This window comes from Leopardus geoffroyi, chromosome A1 (genome assembly GCF_018350155.1).
Source record: "Leopardus geoffroyi isolate Oge1 chromosome A1, O.geoffroyi_Oge1_pat1.0, whole genome shotgun sequence".
Taxonomy (NCBI): domain Eukaryota; kingdom Metazoa; phylum Chordata; class Mammalia; order Carnivora; family Felidae; genus Leopardus; species Leopardus geoffroyi.
Window position 1 is genome coordinate 112531456 of NC_059326.1, and position 17828 is coordinate 112549283.

General features: G+C 38.7%; 1 protein-coding gene and 1 pseudogene across 2 annotated transcripts in view; one reads left to right on the forward strand and one right to left on the reverse strand.

Annotated features, from left to right (window-relative positions):
- SMAD5 (SMAD family member 5) overlaps positions 1–17828 on the forward strand; it is a 51066-nt gene that overhangs the window by 17465 nt on the left and 15773 nt on the right. For both annotated transcript variants that reach the window (XM_045489757.1, XM_045489768.1), the window contains exons 2-4: positions 3762–4333; positions 9281–9532; positions 15147–15266. In XM_045489757.1, the coding sequence (XP_045345713.1) occupies positions 3931–4333; positions 9281–9532; positions 15147–15266 (775 nt within the window). In that variant the 5' untranslated portion in view covers positions 3762–3930. The remainder of the gene's footprint in view (positions 1–3761; positions 4334–9280; positions 9533–15146; positions 15267–17828) is intronic.
- Positions 16373–17114, reverse strand: LOC123580065 (annotated as a pseudogene).

Sequence of the window (17828 nt, forward strand, 5' to 3'; positions counted from 1 at the left end):
CCTTCTTTCACCGGTGGTACCCAGTACTCAGTGTCCTGAGATTGGTTATGTATCATTTTTATTCATACTTATATTCTCTTATCATATGTGTGCATATCCATAAATACCATGTTTTAACTTTTATATAGTTGCTCTTATAAAGGAATGTATTTTTTTCCAAGTTGCTTTTCTTTAGTTCACTCACTCACTACTTGCTTGCTCACTCACTGAATAAACAGGTACTGTTCTAGGTCCAGGGGACTATGATGGTGGATAAGGAAGATAAAGCTACCTGCCTAGTAACATTTCAGTGGGGAAAATATCTAAAAAGTAATAAAATTGATATCTTGGTCAGGTTATAATAAATACCATGAAAATTTAGCAGAATCAGGGACTAGGGAATGATGTGGGAGTGTGATGTATACTATTTTAGATAAAGTGGCCAGGGAAGTCCTTTTTCACGAGATGACATTTGAGTAGCTGAATTAATTGAAAGAGTAAGCGTGTTAAATAAGATCAGAGAGAATTCCAGGGGAGAAAATATCAAGTGCAAAGGCCCTGAGGTAGAAATGATCTTGGAACACTTGAGAAATGGAAAGAAGTCAAGGGTGATTAAGTTAGCTAGAACAATGGTAAGAAATGAATCTGCAACTGGCGGGGTTGTGGGAGGGGGGATGGGCTAAATAGGTAAAGGTTACTAAGGAATCGACTCCTGAAATCATTGTTACAGTATATGCTAACTAATTTGGGTGTAAAATAAAAAAAATTAAAAATAACAACAACAACAAAAAAAAAGAAATGAATTTGGAGGAGAAGCCAAAAGCTAGCTCATGTAGGCCTTTTAAAGAGATGTTAAGGAATTTGGATACCAAGTGTGATGGGAAGCCACAGAATAATTTTTGAGCAGAGGTATGACAGAGTTTGACATACTTTGAAGGTTACTTTTATATTAGAATTCTGTGTAGAATTCTGTAGACACTTTATAGTCTGTGAACTGTTACTGACAAAAGAAAGAATGTGGGAGCTCTTTCTGTATTGCTCTGGGAAGATCTGGAGGATATATCGTTCATATGTTTTTCTGTACCTTTTTTCTTTTTAGAATACCACAGTTCATGTCAATGAAGGTGTGTGTGTGTGTGTGTGTGTGTGTGTGTGTGTGTGTGTGTTTGTGTTAATTTTCTCTGGAAGGCCATGAAGGACAAAATAAAAGGATGATCTCTGAGAAGGGAAATTGATTGATGATGGGAAGAAAAATGGGAAGGAAACTAAGCACTCAATCCTTTTTGTCTGTTCAGAAAATATTTTTAAATCATACAGAAGAGTGCACAGTACACATCTTAAGTATCTCACCAGCTGTATTTTCACAAACTGAGCTCTCCCATATAATCACCCATAGTGAGAAGTAAAACTTCACCAGGATGGCAGAAACTCTGATTCCCTTCTAATTAATATCCTTCCTTTGAAAGGGAAACCACCGTCCTTTCCTGACTTGTAGCACAGCATGCATTAGTTTTACCTCCTTGTAGTGCCAGCACTCGTAACTCAGTTCTGTTCACCATAATTTTAGTTTACTGTTTTTATTTTAATATCATGCAAGTAATGCGTCAATAGATTCCCTTTGTTAAAAGGTTAAAACAATGCAGAAGTATATAAAATAAATCACACTGGACCCCTTTCTATTTCCTTTCCTTCATTCCATGCAGTGATTAATTATGTGGCCTTGTAGACTTTGTTCTGTGTTTACATGCATAAATAACTTTTCTTTTTTAAAATATGCAATATGGTTAGTACTTGATGATGATGATGATGATAGTGCTATTAGATGAGTAGTTAAAATTTATTAGGCATTTTCTGGTGGTTCACTACTAATCTGGTATCTGGTCTTTAAGTTTCTCTCCATTTGTCTTCCCCTTCTCAGCTTAACCTCTCCATTGCTCATCTATTCTGTCTTCTACACGCATGCACTACCCTGTCTAGCCTTCATCATTATGTTCCACTGTTACTCAATAAAGATCTCAATCCAGCCAGACCTGTCTACTCTATTTTAGGAAATGCTCTATTCTTGTCTGCCCACGTATTTTTGTTTGTTGTTTGTGTCCCCTATGCCTTTGAAATTTCTCTTGTCTTGACAAGCAAACCATATTTTGGTTTACTTTCTTACGTTTACTCTCTGGCCCAAATGGCTTTTATCCTATTTCCTTGAGGTAGCTACACCTGAGCTCAGCCCTTCTTTATGTTTAGCACATAACACTTTATAGTCTGTGAACTGTTACCGACAAATACACTTTCAGTCTCTCGTTTTATTTCTTTAGTTTAATATAGCCAGTTTTGCTAACCTGGCTAAAATGATCCTGTGTTGGGCTGGGGAAGTTCATCCACACAGGAGTTTCCCTCTACTTCTGTACACCTTTCCCCGCATGGTTCCAGGTCCTAACCTTGGTTCATAGGAGTCTGGATAGCCACTGCTGGTTGATCAGCATCCAGAACAATGCTTGGCACTTAGTAGGTTCTCAGTAAGTACATGTTGGCTCTTAAGATGAAGCCATACTTGAAGTGACTTCTTTAAGCACCATCATGGCAGTTCACCGTACATGGCACGTAACAAGCAGTCAGTAATTATTTGTTGAATTTAACTCCGTTTTAATTTATATTTACCTGGGTTTTAACTGAACGCACATATTCTTTTCTGGGAAGATGTATCACGATCCAGGATGGTCTCGACAGTAGGGTTGACTAGAATTTGTCAAAGGCAGAGCTGCGGCATTATTTGCAATGTTGGGCACAAGAAAGGAAGCATCTTTGGTTACTGACATCCTTTTTCCTTTTTCCAAACATTACTCGTGCTGTTTCACCAGCTACTCATTGTCTGCACTTGGCTGTGTATTGACCACAGGGAATTATACCCATTCTTCTTATCACTGCACATCACTTCCTCTTGTCATCATTGCCAAGAGCTTCTTAAGGGTGCAGAGGGGTGGTCTGCCTAGCGCAGGTTCTTTAACTTAATATGCTGAAAATAATCACAGAAGGCAATGGGCATTATAAAATTATAAACTGCCCTTTTCTGGGTTAAACTTTGCATTTATTCCCTTTAAATCTGCTCAGCATTCTTAGCTTTAAAAATAGATACTTCCCACTTTTCTGGCAATTATGTGTGTTATGATTTGTTTGAGGACTTGTTATCTCTTAAGAAAAAAACTAAGCTAGAATTTGATAAAATTTGTTTCTAATAATGGGACTTAAGTAGTACTATGGCTTTTGCCCAAACCTTAAAAGTCTGTGAGACATTTTATGGACAATAATGACCTTAGGGAAAAGCTAGATTTATGTGAAGACTTTTGTTCAGATTAGGACATGTCATGTTCAAAATTGACATAACGTGACATGACTTTCAGTGAAGAGAAGTACTTCAGAATCAAAAGTTTTGAAGGGCATTTGGGGGCTTACTGGCCTGAGGAAAGGAAACGTTTAGAGGCTATTTTTTGGATAATACATAGGAAGTAGAGCAAGCAGTCTGTTTTTGCTTTTGGTTATCGTTTGGCATTGCCAGTGAATTATTTGTTCACGTATGAAGAAAGGAAGTGAGTGGTCACAGGACTTTAGAGAAAATTTCTTTCTCTAGACTTAGGTTTTTGTTTGTTTGTTTGTTTGTTTGTTTGCTTTGTAATGGTTTTCTGTTCTCATTTAAAAACAATATACCTTTCGCTTATATCGATTTAGATGTGTGTTAATTGTGTTCATTTAAGTTAGGGATCTTACCCTTTTTCCTCTCTCTCTTTCAGGACTTGAACCAATGAAAGAATCTTATGGCACTTATGAAGATAAATGTCACTCCTCCCTTTTTAATGGGAACTTCTGCTTAGAACCTGTATATGACTTTTCATCTGTGAGCTGTTCTTTGAGTAGCCACTGACTTTGAGTTGCAGGAAGGTCTCTGAAGATTTATATCAAATGACGTCAATGGCCAGCTTGTTCTCCTTTACTAGTCCAGCAGTAAAGCGATTGTTGGGCTGGAAGCAAGGTGATGAAGAGGAGAAATGGGCAGAAAAGGCAGTCGATGCTTTGGTGAAAAAGCTAAAAAAGAAAAAGGGTGCCATGGAAGAACTGGAGAAAGCCTTGAGCAGTCCAGGACAGCCAAGCAAATGTGTCACTATTCCCAGATCTTTAGATGGACGCCTGCAGGTTTCTCACAGAAAAGGCTTACCCCATGTTATATATTGTCGTGTTTGGCGCTGGCCTGATTTGCAGAGTCATCACGAGCTAAAGCCGTTGGATATTTGTGAATTTCCTTTTGGATCTAAGCAAAAGGAAGTTTGTATCAACCCATACCACTATAAAAGAGTGGAGAGTCCAGGTAGGTTTTACTCTAAGAAGAATTAAACAAACGTGTCTCTTGCTGATTTACATTTCAGTGATTTAGTAGTTAAAAGACTATATTAGCCTTGTGTTTCCTTCTTAAAGATTTGAATCTCGGAAGGAATAGTGGCTTTTGAATTTAGCTTTTTATATATAGATAATATAGCTCCCAAGTGGCTAATTCTAATTCATGTCCACCTTAAGCAGTCAGTCATGTGTGTGTGAATCAGGCAGAGGTAGTTGTATATGTGCTCTGCCTTTCCTGTGGGTGACATGTTTCTATTTTATCTAAAACCTGAGCTCCGTGTGTGTACTGCATTCCACTCCTTTTTGTGTATTCAAGAACTTTGTTCCTCCAGGTACCCCCCTCTCCCCAGCATTATATTTCCCCTCCCTACTAGACTATTTCTGTCAGCACACAAGCATGTCCTGATACTGCCCATCCTAAAATAAAAGTTCAGAAAGAATGCTGGTCTTGACCTCATTTACATCGCCTCACCCCCAGTCTCCTGCACTCTTTCCCCTAGTCCTCTTATAGGAGTCTCTATTTTTATTACCTCCACAGGACTTTAGCCCTCCCCTTCTTTCTGGACACCCCTCCCTAGTTGGTCTCTCTTCCCTACCATTTGACTTGTGAAGATCGCTTGTGATGCCTTCTTCTGGATAGAGGGCTCATTCCCAGTCCTCCTCTTCCTTTCCTTCTCAACATCATTTGATGGTTGATCTCCTTCCTTCCCGCTCACAACTGTTTCTTTCTTGGCTTCTGGAACCCTACCCTTTTCTCATTCTCCTACCTCACTGGCTGATTTTGTTTAGTCTCTTCATTGGCTCATTTTCCTGTTTTCACATGACTCAGTTCCTAGACATTTTCTACATCCATATTTTTCCTCTATGGGCTCTGTTAGCTCTCACTTGTCATAAAGCTGTCTGAAAGCTCGTGCTTACATTTTGAACTCCAGAGTGAACTTCTCCTTTGAGTTCTAGACTTTTGTATCCAGTTGCCCACTTGACACCTCCACTTGATCCCTCTCATAAACATATCCTATTTACTATATCTCAGTAGGACTTTTGATTTTTTCCCTCACCAAGTGCTTTCTTCCTCCATTTTTCCCTACTGAAGCAAATGGCACCAAGCATTCATGTAATCACTACTGACGTCTTCTTTTACTTACCTCTCCGAAGTCCTGAATTTGAGCCATGAGCAAATGCTCTTTGCCTGCCTTCAGAATATATCTTGATAATGTCCCTTCTTACCATCTCTCATACCACTCTTCTAGTATAGACCACATTCGTCTTTCATCTTAAGTAGTGCCTGATAGGTCTCTCTGCCTCTTTTCTTTCCCTCCAACCCATTCTGTTTTCTGCACAGCAGCCAGAGTGATCTTTAGAGGATGCCAAATCATGTCAGTGCCTGCTCAAAACACTTAAGAGACTTTTATCACACTTAGAACAGATTTCTGCATAACCTCTCTTCAGACTTCCTCTCTTCCATGGACTTGCCCTACCCCTGCAGCTAGACTTTTTTTTTTTTTTTTTTTTCCTATTTCTTCTACTTCTTCTCCCCTACCATCTTTTCATGGCACATTTTCTTTTTTTTTTTTTTTTTTTTTTTTTAAATTTTTTTTTTTCAACGTTTATTTATTTTTGGGACAGAGAGAGACAGAGCATGAACGGGGGAGGGGCAGAGAGAGAGGGAGACACAGAATCGGAAACAGGCTCCAGGCTCTGAGCCATCAGCCCAGAGCCTGACGCGGGGCTCGAACTCACGAACCGCGAGATCGTGACCTGGCCGAAATCGGATTCTCAACCGACTGCGCCACCCAGGCGCCCCAACATTTTCTTACTTCATTCAGCCCTTGCTCAAATACCCCCATCACTACTTGATGCCGAATTAGCTTTTTCTTTTATTTATTGACTGATGTAAGCAGGAACTTCCTCTGTCTCATTCTATACTGCATCAGCAGTGCTTAGAATAGTAGTATTACCTTACACTCAGTAGATGATGCACAGTAAGTTTTGTGTTTTGTTTTGTTTTAATGAATGAATTGTATAAATTGAGATACTAGTTTGGTACATTTGTTATCTTTTGCTGTATAACAAATTAACACAAGCTAAGGGGCTTACTACACGTTTACTGTCTCGGTTTCTATGAGCCAGGAGTCCAGGCATGGCTTAATTTGGGTCCTTTGCAAGACTGTATTTAAAGTGTTTTTGTCAGGGCGTGGGTTTCATGTGAGGCTCAGCTGGGGAAGGACCTGCTTCCTAGCTCGTGTGATTATTGGCAGGGTTTAGTTCCTTGTGGGCTCTTGGGCTCTTCTTGCTGGTTGTTGACTAGAGGCTGCCTTCATGTGCTTGCCACTTTTTCATAGGTGGCTCACATTCATGGCAGCCCACTTCAGAGACAAGAAGACAGAGAGGGTCTTCTTGATGGAAGGGCATTACATTCTTACACTGTGTCATCACCTACATCCTGTCACCTTTGCCACATTCTATTAGTGGCAAGTCACAGATAACAATACTCACACTCAAAGGGAGAGGATTCTGCAGGGGTGAATACTGAGAGTTGGGAACCACGGTGGCCACCTTAGAGGCTGTCTGGATTTCACATGGAGATAATATAAGCCCAGAATGGTAAAAAAAAAAAAAAAAAAAAAAAAAAAAAGACCCACACGTGAAATTCTGGTATATCATGGTTAAAAAAGAAGATTCTAAAAGCTCCCACAGAGAAAAGAAAGGACATATACAAAGGACTGGAAGTGAGACTGTTAGGTTTCTCAAAGCACTTCTGGATTCTGGAAGGCAGTGAAGCAGTGCCCCCAAAATTAAGAGAGAAAAAGTTGTTTATTCTGGAATCTGTCAGCCGATGAACAAAAGACAAGATATTTTCATGTATGCAAGGACTGAAAATTCACCTTCCTTTTACCCTTCTTTAGGAAACTAATAGAGGATGAGATCTAGGAAATGGGATCCAGCAAGGGAAAAGAGAAGGGGCATCTAAGGACTTGGGAGCTCTAGGAGACTTAACACAGCAACCAGTGTAGATTGTAGAAGAATGAAGGGCGAAGGGTCCAGGGAAAGAAATGAGTTAGTAGATTGTTTATTTGTAGCATCTGGAAAATAGTATTGACTGGAATTTGACAAAACTCTTAGACCCTGGAAATATCAGTGGTACGTACTTAAGATTAAACAAATGAAGGAACAGGTCAATAATCAGCTTTATTAAAAGCACTGTTCAAGAAAACATACAATCATAGTACATATCTGGTTCAGGATTGAATATTTGTATATTTAACCAAAAGTTTTTTTGGAACTTTATTGTGGGGAAGGGGAATGGGAGTGGGGTAGAATGATACAAGAAAGCTACTTCCTTTGCCACAAGAGCAAATCTGCAGTGTCTTCACAAATTAATAAGAGCAATATAAGCATACTATTTAGCAATACACAAAGTAAATGTTAGAAGAAATGGGTAAGAGTTTAAATTTGTTGTCTCTGAAAGCAGTATAGAAGGCTTAGAAATTGCTGTGTTTATCTCTTGTAGCTTCTTTTTAAACTATCCATGTATTTTGCATGAAAATAAAATAATTTCTAAATAAGTAGTGTGTAAAAATAATATAAAGAGAGAAGTCACTGATTTTAGCTCTGCCTCTAAAAAAAAGAAGGAAAGGAATCCTTACTAGATTGAATTCTTAAATAGTTATTTCACTAAATCTTTCAGACTGCTAGCCAGCTAAACATAGAAATTCTTACTGTCTAATGCCCTGCTCTCCCATGGCAGCTGTCCCATCATTCTGTGAGGGAACAGCAGTTGGTAATACACTGTGGAGCAAAACAGTTGTAATCAGATGTTAACTATGTAATTACAACACTGATTCAGTACAAAGAAAAGAGACAAAAAAAACAGTACAAATGCTGACTTATATCGCCTCTGATTCCTCAGGTACATCCCTACTATGACCTAGTTAACTTAAAAACAGATTGATTTTATTGCTGCTGAATAATGTCAGAGTCAAAGTGAGATTGTTGGAAGTAAAATTGCACTGACAAATACGGGAAAGTTGTAAAAGAGATAAACTGGTACTTCCAGTAGGAGTTTAAAGAAATGAGGTTTGTTTTGATTTCCTATAGGGAAAGGTAGACATTTCTCTGTGATTGGTCATTTGGGTCTCTAAAGAAAGTGAATGTTTGAATAAAATTCATCTCTTTAAAAATACGTCTCTTAAAATACTTAGGCTTTGTTGGATGTATTTTCATTATGATCATGTTTAGAAAACTGACTTTGAATGGAAGATTTCTGCCTAGGAAATGTTACTGTTTTCACTAGGGAAAACTTTACTGAAGAACCTAAAATGTGTTATCTCTCAAACTAAGAAAAATGAAATGTTCAAAATTGAAAACATAGAGCCTTTCAAGGCATCTTCATAGTTGACCTCAACGTCTTTCTCTAATCTCAGCTCCTAGTTCAGTGTTTGGCGCACCTGTCTGTGCCTTCCTGTCTCCCTCTTGGAGTCTCCCCATCTCCTCCTCTACTATCTCTGCCCCTGACACCCCTCATTCTGTAAGGTCCCATCAGGTATTGTCTTTCCCATAGTGTGTTGTTTGATCCCTTGCTAGCTGGAAGTGCTCACCTCTTTGAATTCTCACTGCATTAAATTCTCTGTATTATTATTGTTTTTAAACATGCCTTCTCTCCTATTGAACAGGAGTGGTGTCTTCTCTGTATTTTCTGTTTTCCAGAGTTCTTTATACAGGCCTAAATCCTTAAAGAGTTTTTGGTTTAGTTATTATGTAAATACACATTCAAGGTTCTACAGAGCAGCCCTTCCTGAAAGTGAATTGTTTTAATAGGCTTATAATTGTACTGAATCCTTTCTATCTACCCTTTAATGTGTATGGGATGTTTGCTTTAGTTATTGCTGACAGATGACTTTTGATTTTTGTCTTTCAGTCTTACCTCCAGTATTAGTGCCTCGTCACAATGAATTCAATCCACAACACAGCCTTTTGGTTCAGTTTAGAAACCTGAGCCACAACGAGCCGCACATGCCACAAAATGCAACGTTTCCAGATTCTTTCCACCAGCCCAACAACACTCCTTTCCCCTTATCTCCAAATAGCCCTTATCCGCCTTCCCCCGCTAGCAGCACATATCCCAATTCCCCAGCAAGTTCTGGACCAGGAAGTCCATTTCAGCTCCCAGGTAAGAATTTATTTTATTAATACAAAAAAATTACTCCTCGAGAATCAGCAGTTGTTTTTATACTACTGGCCCTCTGGGTGAACTGTTACATGCTAAGAGGTAGCTATTTTTGACTATATCCTTTGGTAATTGTTTGATATCCAGAAGAGTTTTAGATTTTATTTTGCCATGGACCATATGTTTTTTAAAAAGGAGAGTTGCTGTATTTTTCATAGTAATAGAACAAATTTAGAATTGGTATAGAACCATAAAAGACCCTAGAATAACCAATGCAATCTTGAGAAAGACTAAAGTTGGAGGCATCACACTCCCTGATTTCAAAGAGCTACAGTAATATTTTAAACAATTTTGGAAAAATTGAAGTATAATTAACATACAGTTTTAAAGATATCATAATTAAAGCAGTGTGGTGTTGGTATAAAAACAGACACATAGATTACTGGAGCAGGAAAGAGAGCCTGGACATAAACCCACATTTAGGTGGAGGGTTAGTTTACGACAAAGAAGCTAAGAATGTACAGTGGGGAAAAGACAGTCTCTTCAACTAATGATGTTGGGAAAACTGGACAGCCACATGCGCAAGAATGAAGCTGAACCACTAACTGATACCATACACAAAACTAACTCAAAATGGACTAAAGACTTGAACCTAAGACCTTAAGCCATAAAACTCCTAGAAGAAAACATAGGCAGGAAGCTCCTTGACAGTGGTTAGTGCTGGCTTTTGGATTGACACCAAAAGCAAAGGCAATAAAAGCAAAAAGAAACAGTGGGATGACATCAAACAAAAAAGCTTCTGCACAGCAAAGCAAACCATTAGTAAAATGAAAAGGCAGCCAACCGAGTGAGAGAAAATATTTGCAAATCATCTGTCTGATGAGGAACTAATCTCCAAAATATATAAAGAATTCCTAGAAATCAATAGCACAGAAACAAACATTCCAATTAGTAAATGGGCAGTGGACCTGAATAGACATTCTTCCCGAGAAGACATGTACGTGACCACCACCACATATGCTCTACATCATTAATCTTCAGGGAAATACAAAACCAAAATGTGTCATCTATCACCTTATACCTGTTAGAGTGGCTACTATCAAAAAGACTAGAAATAACAAGTGTTGGCGAGGATGTGGAGGAAAGGGAATCCTCATGCACTGTTGGTGCAGATTGGTGCAGTCACTGTGAGAAACAGTATGGAGTTTCCTCAAAAAATTAAAAACAGAAGTGCCAGATAATCTGTTAATTCCATTTCTCAGTACTTACCTGCAGGAAACAAAAGCACCAGCTTGAAAACACGCACCCCTGTGTTCATTGTAGCATTATTTATGATAGTCGAGACATGAAAGCAACCTGCGTGTCCACTGAGGGATGAGTGGATAAAGAAATGGTGGTGTATTCAGCCATAAAAGAATGAAATCTTGTCATTTATGACAACATGGCTGGACTTTGAGGCTATTACGCTAAGTAAAGTAAGTTAGGGAAAGACAAATATCATAAGATTTTTCTTACATGTGCAATCTGAAAAACAACAACAATAACAAAACACCAAGATCATAGATACTAAGAACAGGTTGGTAGTTGCCAGAGACAAGGGGTAGGAGAAATGGATGAACTGGTTTTGTTTTTTTTAGTTTGAATAAATTGAATGTTTTTAAAAAAGCAAACACAGTTTTGGGGAGATGATCCTTTAAGAATAATGAAACAAGGGGCACCTGGGTGGCTCAGTCGGTTAAGCGTCCGGCTTCGGCTCGGGTCATGATCTCACGGTTCTTGAGTTTGAGCCCCGCGTCTGGCTCTGTGCTGACAGCTCGGAGCCTGGAATTGCTTCAGATTCTGTGTCTCCCTCTCTCTCTGCCCCTCCCCTGCTCATGCTCTGTCTCTCTCTGTCTCAAAAATGAATAAAACATTAAAAAAAAAATTAAAAAAAAAAAAGAATAATGAAACAAAAATCACTTTCTCTTTTCATCCTACATTCTGTCTCTCACTGCTTGATTTTTGTATATAGTATGTATCATAGTCCAACATAATATAGATGATCTTATATTCTGCCCTTCCCTCCTCTCCCTATCTTGACTACAAACTCCATGAAAAGGGGGTAATTAGCCTCTTTTGTTTACTGCTTCATCCCCAGAGCCTGCATCAGAGCCTGGTATATGATAGACCCTCAGTAAATATTTATTAAATGAATGGATGAGATTATAGAAATATATATGTACAACTAACTACACTGAGTGGCTGCCACTGTGACTTCAGAGTGAAGCCAAATGCTGCTAAGTTGAAAGGTTTCATAGGGGGTCCTATACACGTTAAAGGCAGAGTATTCTTTTTTTTATTTTTTTATTTTATTTTATTTTTTTAATTTTTTTTTTCAACGTTTATTTATTTTTGGGACAGAGACAGAGCATGAACGAGGGAGGGGCAGAGAGAGAGGGAGACACAGAATCAGAAACAGGCTCCAGGCTCTGAGCCATCAGCCCAGAGCCCGACGCGGGGCTCGAACTCACAGACCGCGAGATCGTGACCTGGCTGAAGTCGGACGCTTAACCGACTGCGCCACCCAGGCGCCCCAAAAGGCAGAGTATTCTAATAGGTTATCAATGTTCTGAAGACAGACAAAGACTGTGTTCGATGACTGTGAAGTAAAGTAGGTAATCTGGAAAAATAGAAATGTTGTTTAATTATCACTGGATCATTTATTGGACCAAACAACTAAATTCTGTATTACCAGGAATTAAAAATAGAAGTTCTAGGGGCACCTGGGTGGCTCAGGTGGTTAAGTGGCCAGCTTTGCTTTGGCTCAGGTCGTGATCTTGCGGTTCATGAGTTCGAGCCCCAGATTGGGCTCTGTGCTGACAGCTCAGAGCCTGGATCCTGCTTCGAGTTCTGTGTCTCCCTCTCTCTCTGCCTTTCCCCTGTGTGTGCATGCTTGTTCTCTCTCTCTCTCTCTCTCTCTCTCTCTCTCTCTGTCTGTCTGTCTGAAAGAAACATTAAAAAATAATAAAAGTTCTACCAAAATATGGAAGTAGCCATATTTGACTTAAATATTTTCATGTAATTTATGATATGAAGTGCCATTTATTGAGTGCCTTTTGTGTAACTGGTACTATGATGAAAGATAGTGTATTACATTTAATTCAGAACAACAATGTGAGATAGTGTTCCTGTTATTATAGGTGGAGAAAGAAGTTGATATTCGCTCTAAGAGTTTAAGGACCTTGCCTAAGGTTTAAGACCTAGGTTTCTCTGACTCTGAAGTCTTTGCTTTTTTAACTTTATTGATTGTCACGTCATCATAGACTTTGGAAGGTTAAAATGCACTCCAGTTATCTTTAATTAGGTCTGATGAACTGGTTTGCCTGGAGAAAGATCATAAGTAGATTTTATAAAGTTCCCAAATTTTGTTAACGGCGTGTCCCATATGGACGCATTGTTTTCTCACTTTGAATGCCTACTCTTGCAGATGGAGCCATAGGGAAGTATATTATTTCTGGTTTCTCTACTGCAGTGAAATATCAGTTGATGCAGTTATTTATTTTTTGTCTTTCTAAAAGGAATTAAGTGTCAGCTGTTTAACTTGCCTTTAGGTATTTGTTTAAAAACTAATTTTCGTACTTTGTCCTAAATTCAGTCTGATTGCAGTTCTTGCTCAAAATATATTTTGTACAAAATATATTTTGTACAAACCTTCAGGTGAGAGACAAATTATGTTCAGTATTTATAGCTACCGAGACAAAGATATAACTAGTTTTTGCAATGATTGTCAACTGTGAGTGCTGGAACTCAAAAGATTTTCTAGTTAACATTCAGTTTCCTAAGAGAATTACCTAGTCATTTAGTAAGACATGACAGCCATTCTAGGATGTTGCAAAAGAATTAGGTGTTTTGCTGCTGTTCGTGTTGGTACATTTTGTATGACCACTGTATTTTCCAGTGTTCATTAACAATACACAGTTTGTGATGATCTTGATAATTTAAAAGTGTCTCTCTAGGGGTGCTTGGGTGGCTGAGTTGGGTAAGTGTCTGACTCTTGATTCAGGCTCAGGTCATGATGTCACAATTGTGAGATGGAGCCCCGTGTCAGGCTCTATGCTGAACGTGGATCCTGCTTGGGATTCTCTCTCTCTCTCTCTCTCTCTCTCTCTCTCTCTCTCTCTCTCTGCCTCTCTCTCTCTCTCTCTCTCTCTCTCTCTCTCTCTCCCTCTCTCTCTCTCTCTCTGTCTCTGTCTCTCTCTTTCTCTCTTCCCCTCCCTCCCGGCCCTTCCCTGCTCGCACACACTCTCTCTTACACTCTCAAAATAAATAAACATTTTAAGAAAAATAAAAAATAAAAGTGTCTCTGTGGGTATGTACTCAAACTAGGATAATCTGCATCCTTCAGATTGGTTTGTAATAGTTGTAGTTTCTCCAAGCATACAATTCTGAGCACATAAGGACAAAATTCTTTTTTTTTTTTTTTAAATATATGAAATTTATTGTCCAATTGGTTTCCATACAATACCCAATGCTCATCCCAAAAGGTGCCCTCCTCAATACCCATCTCCCACCCCCCCCTCCCTCCCACCCCCCATCAACCCTCAGTTTGTTCTCAGTTTTTAACAGTCTTTTATGTTTTGGCTCTCTCCCATTCTAGCCTCTTTTTTTTTTTTTTTTCCTTCCCTTCCCCCATGGGTTTCTGTTAAGTTTCTTAGGATCCACATAAGAGTGAAACCATATGGTATCTGTCTTTCTCTGTATGGCTTATTTCACTTAGCATCACACTCTCCAGTTCCATCCACGTTGCTACAAAAGGCCATACTTCATTCTTTCTCATTGCCACGTAGTATTCCATTGTGTACATAAGCCACAATTTCTTTATCCATTCATCAGTTGATGGACATTTAGGCTCTTTCCACAATTTGGCTATTGTTGAGAGTGCTGCTATAAACATTGGGGTACAAGTGCCCCTATGCATCACCAAACTCCACACCCGAAAAACAAATAACCCAGTGAAGAAATGGGCAGAAAACATGAAAAGACACTTCTCTAAAGAAGACATCCGGATGGCCAATAGGCACATGAAAAGATGTTCAACGTCGCTCCTTATCAGGGAAATACAAATCAAAACCACACTCAGGTATCACCTCACGCCAGTCAGAGTGGCCAAAATGAACAAATCAGGAGACTATAGATGCTAGAGAGGATGTGGAGAAACGGGAACCCTCTTGCACTGTTGGTGGGAATGCAAATTGGTGCAGCCGCTCTGGAAAGCAGTGTGGAGGTTCCTCAGAAAATTAAAAATAGACCTACCCTGTGACCCCGCAATAGCACTGCTAAGGACAAAATTCTTGATCTTGAATTCTATTTTAGGGAATTTTAGCACTGATCTTACTCTCTTGGATTGGACCAAATACATGTGAACTTGTAAGTTTTCAGTAGCTAATGGGTGTATTGTCTTTTCTCATTTTCTCATGCCCTAAGATAGAGTCCTACATTTTTGTTTGTCTGTAATGTTCACTAAAAATTCTGCTGGTGATCTTAGGAACTTCCCAATGCTTGAAGAATACATGTAAGCAGGATGAAGGTTTTAACTATTCTTTTGGGATTTTAACTTGGCTCATTTTCTTCTTCTTAGCTGATACTCCTCCTCCTGCCTATATGCCACCAGATGATCAAATGGGTCAAGATAATTCCCAGCCCATGGATACAAGCAATAACATGATTCCTCAGATTATGCCCAGTATCTCCAGCAGAGGTAAGAGAAAAATACCATGTTTTATTGTTGTTGCTATTTTGTTTGTTTTTAATTTTTTAGCCACTTTTAAGAAACCAACTTTATTGAAGCATAATTTATATACCCTAACATTTATCCATTAGAAGTGTACGATGCAGTGATTTTTAGTAATATGCATAAAGTTTGGCACCATCATCACAATCTGCTTGTAGAACGTATTCATAAGCTTTTTAGAAGATCCCCTGTGCCTATTTGCAGTCTATCCCTGTTCCTTTCGTCAGCTCCAGAGACCCTCTAGACTGTTTTCTGTCTATATAGATTTACCTTTTCTGAACATTTCGTGTATGTTGAATCACATAATGTGTAGTCTTGTGCATCTTGGCTTCTTTGATTTAGCATAATGTTTTCAAGGTTCTTTCACGTTGAACCACGTATCAGTAGTTTGTTCCTTTTTATTGCTGAATGATATTCCATGGTACGGATGCACCACATTTTTTTTATCCATTCATCAGTTGATGGACATTTGAATTATTTCTAGTTTTTGGCTCATATGAACAATACTTTTTGGAACGTTTGCATGTAAGTCTTTGTATGGGCTTTGTTTTTAGTTTTCTTGGATAAATGCCTAAGAATGGAATTTCTGACTCAATATGATAAATTTAACTATTTAAGAAAACTGCCAATTTCTCCAAAGTGGCAGTATTGTTTCATATTCCTACCAGTAACATAGGAGGTTCCAGTTTCTCCACATGCTCTTGATACTTGTTATTGTCAGTCTTTCTATCTTTTTATCACCACTCTATCGATTTTAGTGCACGTGAAGTGGTGTCTCGTTTTAATTTGCATTTCCATAATGAGTAATGATTATTGAACATTCTTTATGTCCTTATTAGCCATTCATACATCTTTTTTCATGAAATACTTAAATCTTTTGCCCATTTTTTATTTGGGTTGTTTGTTTTACTGTTCACTTGTAAGAGTTCTTTATATATTCTGGATAGAATTCCTTTGTTAGATGTATGATTTGGAGGCATTTTCTGTCAGTCTGTGGGTTATTTTTGCATTTTCTTAATGCTTGTTTTTGGATTTTCTTTTGAGGCATGAACATTTTTTATTTTTTTTCTATACCTTTATTTATTTACTTTTCAGTAAGTTTGAATCCTTGAGGGGTACAGTATCACATGGATTCTGTGACCAGTGGCTTTAGCAGGAAGGTTGCTTTGGAATTTGGCGCAAACCATGCCGTTGTTTCCATGAGCATGAGTTACTTTTCCCCAGATTACTCTGGTTTTGTTCAGTTTGCCACCAGGAGTCACTGTGTTCTATGCCTTGTACACATCAACACATCTCTCTCCAGGGTAGAGTTCAGTTTCATCTCGAGCATAAACACTTTCAGTTTTAAGAAGAGCTTTGTGCTCCCTCTGGTCCTGGAGACCCCGCTTAGAGCCAGCACAAATGGCCTTGGACCACAGCCTTCAGACATATTTGTCATTTTAGGAGTCCTGCTCCCACCAGGCCTCCACAGGCTGCAAGATGGCAGAAGGAGCTGCAAGTTTTTAATTTTGACGCAGTCCAGTTGGTCAGTTCTTTCTTTCTTTTTTTTTTTTTTTTTTTTAATTTTTTTTTCAACGTTTATTTATTTTTTGGGGGACAGAGAGAGACAGAGCATGAACGGGGGAGGGGCAGAGAGAGAGGGAGACACAGAATCGGAAAGAGGCTCCAGGCTCTGAGCCATCAGCCCAGAGCCCGACGCGGGGCTCGAACTCACGGACCGCGAGATCGTGACCTGGCTGAAGTTGGACGCTTAACCGACTGCGCCACCCAGGCGCCCCAGTTCTTTCTTTCTTGATCATGCTTGTGGTGCTGCATTTAGAAAATCTTTGTCTATCCCAAAGTTGTGAAAATAGTTTCTGTTTCGTCTTTTTCTAGAAATTTTATAGCCTTAACTTTTACATTTAGGTCTGTGATTCATTTTGAGGTAAACTTTTTGTATGGTAAAGATCTAAATTCCTCTCTGTGCATGTAGATATCCAGTTGGGTCTAGCACTATTTTGTTGAAAGGTATCTACGATTTCTCCAACAAATTGCCTTGGCATGTTTTTCAGAAACCAATTGACCATATATGTAAGAGTTTGTTACAGGACTCTCAACTCATTCATTGATTTGTGTATCTATACCTCATAGTCTAGGATACTTACTAAAGCTTCATAGTAAATTTTGAAAGCGAGAAGTGTTTTTTTGAAATTTGAAAGCGAGAAGAATGTTTTCTTTTTCAAAATCGTTTAGCACTTCTGCATTCTTTGCATTTCTGTATCATTTTGGTATCAGTGTGTAAATTTCTGCCTCCCAAAAATTCCTTCCTTGGATTTTGATAGAGATCATGTTGGATCTCTGAATCAGTTTGAGAGGTTTGCCATCGTCTTCCAGTGCACAGATGTGATATGTCTTCCCATTTATTTACATCTTCCAGTTTTCAGTATTGTTTTACTTTTGCTTTTCTTTATAGATGCATTCCTGAGGGAATAGAATTTCTTTAGAACTTCATATTTGGTTTCTTCTTAATTAAATACATTGAAATACAAT